This window comes from Lipotes vexillifer, unplaced genomic scaffold (assembly GCF_000442215.2).
Source record: "Lipotes vexillifer unplaced genomic scaffold, Lipotes_vexillifer_v1.1 scaffold325, whole genome shotgun sequence".
In the NCBI taxonomy this organism is placed as follows: Eukaryota; Metazoa; Chordata; class Mammalia; order Artiodactyla; family Lipotidae; genus Lipotes; species Lipotes vexillifer.
The window spans coordinates 164,266-169,463 of record NW_006799313.1 but is presented as its reverse complement, the minus strand read 5'-3'; the positions used below and the strand labels follow the sequence as shown (position 1 = coordinate 169,463).

At 36.0% G+C, this 5,198-nt stretch overlaps 1 protein-coding gene across 2 annotated transcripts in view; it reads right to left on the bottom strand.

Moving 5' to 3' along the window:
- Positions 1-1,224: 1,224 nt before the first annotated feature.
- HECTD2 (HECT domain E3 ubiquitin protein ligase 2) overlaps positions 1,225-5,198 on the bottom strand; it is an 80,704-nt gene continuing 76,730 nt past the window's right edge. For both annotated transcript variants that reach the window (XM_007471550.1, XM_007471549.1), the window contains exons 19-21: positions 3,380-3,495; positions 2,675-2,818; positions 1,225-1,345 (exon numbers count right to left, since the gene is read on the bottom strand). In XM_007471550.1, the coding sequence (XP_007471612.1) occupies positions 1,225-1,345; positions 2,675-2,818; positions 3,380-3,495 (381 nt within the window). The remainder of the gene's footprint in view (positions 1,346-2,674; positions 2,819-3,379; positions 3,496-5,198) is intronic.

The window sequence follows — 5,198 nt, the reverse complement described above, 5'->3', positions numbered from 1 at the left end:
CATGCTAATAAAACTGCTTCATGTGCTGTAAATTAAAAAGAAAACCATTTACTGTCTGACTTAAAAAAATGCAGTTTCTTTTTACATGCTACTTTATTGAGAAACTCCAAAAAGGGGACTTTTGAATTTGCTATATTCAGAATCCAGTGGAAAACAAACATTTCGGCCAAAATGTTGAACTTCATTTTTACACCAAGCTACGTAATTTGGACACAAATATTATTGTATTCACTTTTGTCAAATATCTTATCCTACTTTTTCCCAAAAATTAGTGTTTCAGTACAACTGGTGATCAGAAAATATTAGAAATAAGTCTTGTACATCAATCAAAGTATATATAAAAACAGTTCTTTTTCTTGTGCTTGTAATTGACTTAATTTATCAGTGATTAGTCAGTTCTATTTCCTTTCTATATAATATTCTGACCCTTAAGAAGAAATGATTATACAAATATTACAGAGTACTCAAAGTAACTAGCTTACTGTGCATATGCATGCAGACTAACAATATGTAAAAGAATATAACCTTGAATCCAATTAGTCTGAAAATAGTTACACTCTTGTACAATCATCTTTATTGATTTGTAAAAGCTGTATACACATCTAAAACCCTGAATTTACTTTGTAAAAATAAATCTTTAGCAATAAATGGCACTATCAAAATCCCATTATTCTCAGGCTATTATGTAGTTATTTACACGCTTTTCAGCAACGGTTGAAAAGAATCTAAGAGGACCAAAGCCAGTATATCAAAAAACCCTGTAAATTGCATTTGCAATTATACTGTTGTTTAACCGCTATATGAAAATATGGCTACATGCCTTACATTAATGATAATGTAGCTATCTGTGTTGCTACTGTGTGCTAGCAGCGCACAAGGTGCCACTGGTCTCCACTCTGTCGTCTCTGCATTCTTTACTGCACGATGCTTTCCCGGTGGAACACCTGTGACAAACTACTTATGGAGAATGATAAAGTGCTATAAAAAAGAGGGACTGGACCCACACCTGTCTCTGCCATCTGGTCTTTTTCTCACTCAAGCAGTGTTGTGTTTTTAGAAAACCATGCCTCTACTGAACATACTTCATATTTGATTTTAAAAAAATCAGTATTTTAAAGTTGGTGAGCTTTGTCAAGGTGTTTTGAGACAGAAACATGAAAAGGTTAAAGGCACAGTAAGAGGGAAGTGAATGCTACATATAAAATATATTTCAAGTCTTCTAGGTTACTCAAGTCCAAAACCTTCTGAATTTGAAATTCCAATAATCAATTTCTGTTTCAGGTCCTTTTTGCTCTTGTAGGGGGGAAGGCAAAGTTGATTGAAGCAGGTGTGGGCCACAGGCAACCTAGAGAAAAAAATTTTTTTTAAAGATACCAAGTCCTAAAACAAACACAGAATGACTGGTAAGCAACTTTTCAAGTACCTGGATACACACATTCAAATCTATTTTACTATAATGAGATGACTCATCCACTCCTTTACTGAACAAATACTTTTGGAGTACCTGCTGTGTATTAGGCACCATTCTAGACACTGGGGCTGGGTTTACCAACAAGACAATGTTCCTGCTCTCACAAAACTTATATTCTATAGGCATTATTTTTGGAGTCAGACAAATCTGAATTTGAATACCATCTCCTGCACTTTCTGGCTGTGAGACCTTGTTCAAGCGGCTTCATGTCTCCAAATCTCAGTTGCCTCATCACCATCATAAGGCAAACTATTTGAATGGGTGGGAAGATGAAAAGAGCTATCTACATAAAACACCCAGCAGAACAGTAGATAATATAACTGTTACTACTTTTTTAGTCTTGATTGTCAAAAAATAATAAAAAGAACATTTCTGGGACACTTGATACCCATGCTTCTCATGTTGCTGCCCTCAAGGTACAAGCAACATTCATCCTCTGAGTCTTTTTGTTCAGCTCTCCCAACCCTCTACCCGATGACACTGTTATCTTTATTCAAAATTCCTACAGATTTCTTAGGCCCTTTCCCTCAGTCTTTAGGAACTCCACAGTATCAGAACAGCTGGCGGTGAGAAAAGAAAGGACAGATTTCAGTTCTAATTTATGAAAGGAAGAACTGACAAAGCTCAGGGAATATATGGGGCAGGAGAAAAAAATGATTATAATCAAAGTAGTGTCTACTCAAATTAGCTTTAGAAATTACAAGCAGATTGGGAAAAGAAGTAAGTAGATTAGCATTAACCCATCAACACTATAGAAAATAATTTATAGCCATCATCGGCATCACTTCCATATGCAAAGAGCACTAGATAAAGAAAAAAAGACTAGCACTAGAGGTATTCCAGCACAAGAACTAATTATAATAGCCAAAAAACTCACCTTAGTGTTTTAAATAAAAAACACCTTTAAGTAAAAATGAAGGTTAGATAATCTACTATGAAAAGCAAGCTAGATTCTGGAAGCAACTACAAAGCAGTTGACTTATCAAAGTAAAAAGTTGATGCACAGCAATTATTATCAGTTTGTACTGGTAGTTCTCAACATTCATACAGAACCTTAAGCCACTGTCTCTCTTATTTCAAAGCCATGCTTACTCCCAAGATTTTTCTATGAAAACAACTTCAGAATCAAAGAATCCTCTAATTCCAAACATATTATTATTAGCAAAACCTACAGATTAAAAAAATTACAATTTGGAAATTTACCAGTTAGTAGAAGTTTCATTCTTTGAGATTTTAAAGTTCAAATCAGCCATTCCTCCTACAGGTACTCTGTCACTTCCTGTGGTAAAATGTAGCAACTTCTTTTGAAGATCAAGAGGAAATCCAAGCACAACATCCCAAAAGTATCTAGAGAACACCAAAGGATATTTACATAAAATGTCTTGACAAAAATCCTGCAGATCAGAATAAAGTAATATAAAGTAAGCTCTAGGGAAACAACTTCCCTTAAAGGTACATAATACCCTTAAATTGAGGAATGACAGGCTTCTGATATAAATTAGATTTTTGACTAACATCATTATAAAAATAGTCCAACAGTAGGGAGTACAAAAGCCATTTTTCTCCTATATAATTTTCCTTATTTTTCAACACGGTGCTATTAAAAGGCTATTTATAAGCATGGCATCCCTGCAATTCTGGAACCAAAGTAATTAAAAAAAAAAAAGTCAAATCTCTATACTTTTGTAGAAACTTACTTATATTACTTTCTCCTAAGGGGACTGCTAAGTGATTTCATATTTAATATTCTCACATTATTTTCAAGAGATAAAATAAAGCAGTGTGGGCTGTACAGTATTTCAGCTGACTTAACTTGATTCAAAGATTGTAAGTTATGCAAATAAACGAACCACATTCTCTTTCATTCCCTCTTCAGCACCCTCACTCTCAGAAGTAAAAAAAGCTCACCGTATAGTCAGGTCAGTTTTCGCATAGCCATCATACTGAGTACTTCTCTGCAGGGCGTGCATATCCAGTTCAGGACTTCCACAGACCAGAATTTCAACCTCTTCTGGACGAAGCAGCTGCCAGTAATTATTTATCAAAAATGATAAGAAAAAGTGAAATTGGAACTATTTTCACTGAACCAAATAACAAAAATCATGACGTTCTTATAGTAAATCAAACCATTTTTGTTAAAGAAAAATCTCCATTTATATTTTTCCTACTAAGGTAAGGTATTTTTGCTTCTGAAAGTTTATAATTGTCAAACTGTTAGGTTCCCCCTTTTGCAAATAATAGCAATTAGCAGTTTGCCAGAAAAACAAGCAGATGACTAAGCATAAATCCAAATTACAACTCTTCCCTGAAACCCAGCCTGAAACTCTTTCAGCTATCAATACTCTAGCATCTATTGACATGCCTGGTTCCAACATCCATAAAGCCTCCTGTGTACACTGTAGAGTTTGAGTAGTAGGTTAGTGTATCTTTGTTGTTCACTTGTTTTTTTTTCACTTACATAGGTTGTCTCCCACCTAAAGAGATTACAATTTAAAAACAGAGACCTGCTATGCTATTTATTTATTTTCCCTCCCTCCACCCCCATAACTACAGTGCGTCACAGACAAAACTCAATTTGAAATCAACAGGTGCTCCATTTCCAAAGGTACTTTCAATAAACATGTGACAAAGATCACTCTAAAACAAGCTCTCTCCTATGCAAAATAATTCACATCGAAGACCTTGCTCCCAACCCCCCTTATAAAACTGCATGGAGGTGCAAATGGCTTGATGGAGTGTGCCCAGGGGAGCAGCGGTGAAGAGAAACTACGCTTTTATCTTATGACATTTCCGACATAGTGTTCTCAACAGCAACTGACCCATACTCACAAGGCTAAGAAAAAGTCAAACCAACTGGAGTCCACCATGACTCTGGTGACAAACTACATCCTGTGGGTAAAAGGCAACTCAAGAGTTGCTGGGGGGACCCCTGAAGAGGCAGGAAGCAGTTATAAACCTGTTCCTTAAACAGTAAGAAGGTGTGGCTTTTGCCCTGGAGCTTATTGTTGACTAGTTTCTGTGCTTTGCCCCACAGTATTAAAGACCTGGAGCCCTTGGGATCTCTTCATCCACTCTGCTTGAGGAAATTTTTTAAAGCCTTAAAAACCATAGTATAAGACATAGTGTAAGGTGGAGTGGGGTGGGGAGGGAATGGAGTTGACTCGTCTTTTTTCCCTTTAGAAAGTTAAGGCTGAAATGAGAGAATTATTTTTATTTCTAGTTCTGACTTTAAAAACTAGAAAACTGACTAGCGACTCTGTTGTGAAGTGCCTGGTGTGAGTCCTCCCCACGCGGCACCCTATGAGCAAGTGAAACAAGACTAAGCACAAAGGAAAAGAAAAGAAAAGAAGAAAAGAGTCTTCACAGGCTGGTAGCCGAAGAGGAAGCCAGAGAGTTTCCAAGTACATGTTGCTGCTGGCTTTGAAATGGAGGGGAGCATATGAGAGAATCGGAGAGAGCTGGGAGTCACCCCATCCAAGTCTTCCAGGAAATGGGAACTTTAGTCCACAAACACAAGGGACTGAATTCTGCCATCAATCTAAATGAGCTTGGAGGTTTGTATCCAGGCTGTGAGGGAAGAGGACAATACAAGTTGATGATCAATGATTTGTCTACAGACTTCAAGCCATATCTGTGGAACTCTTTATATATACATATATATATATATATATATATATATATATATATATATATATATATATATATATATATATTTTTTTTTTTTTTT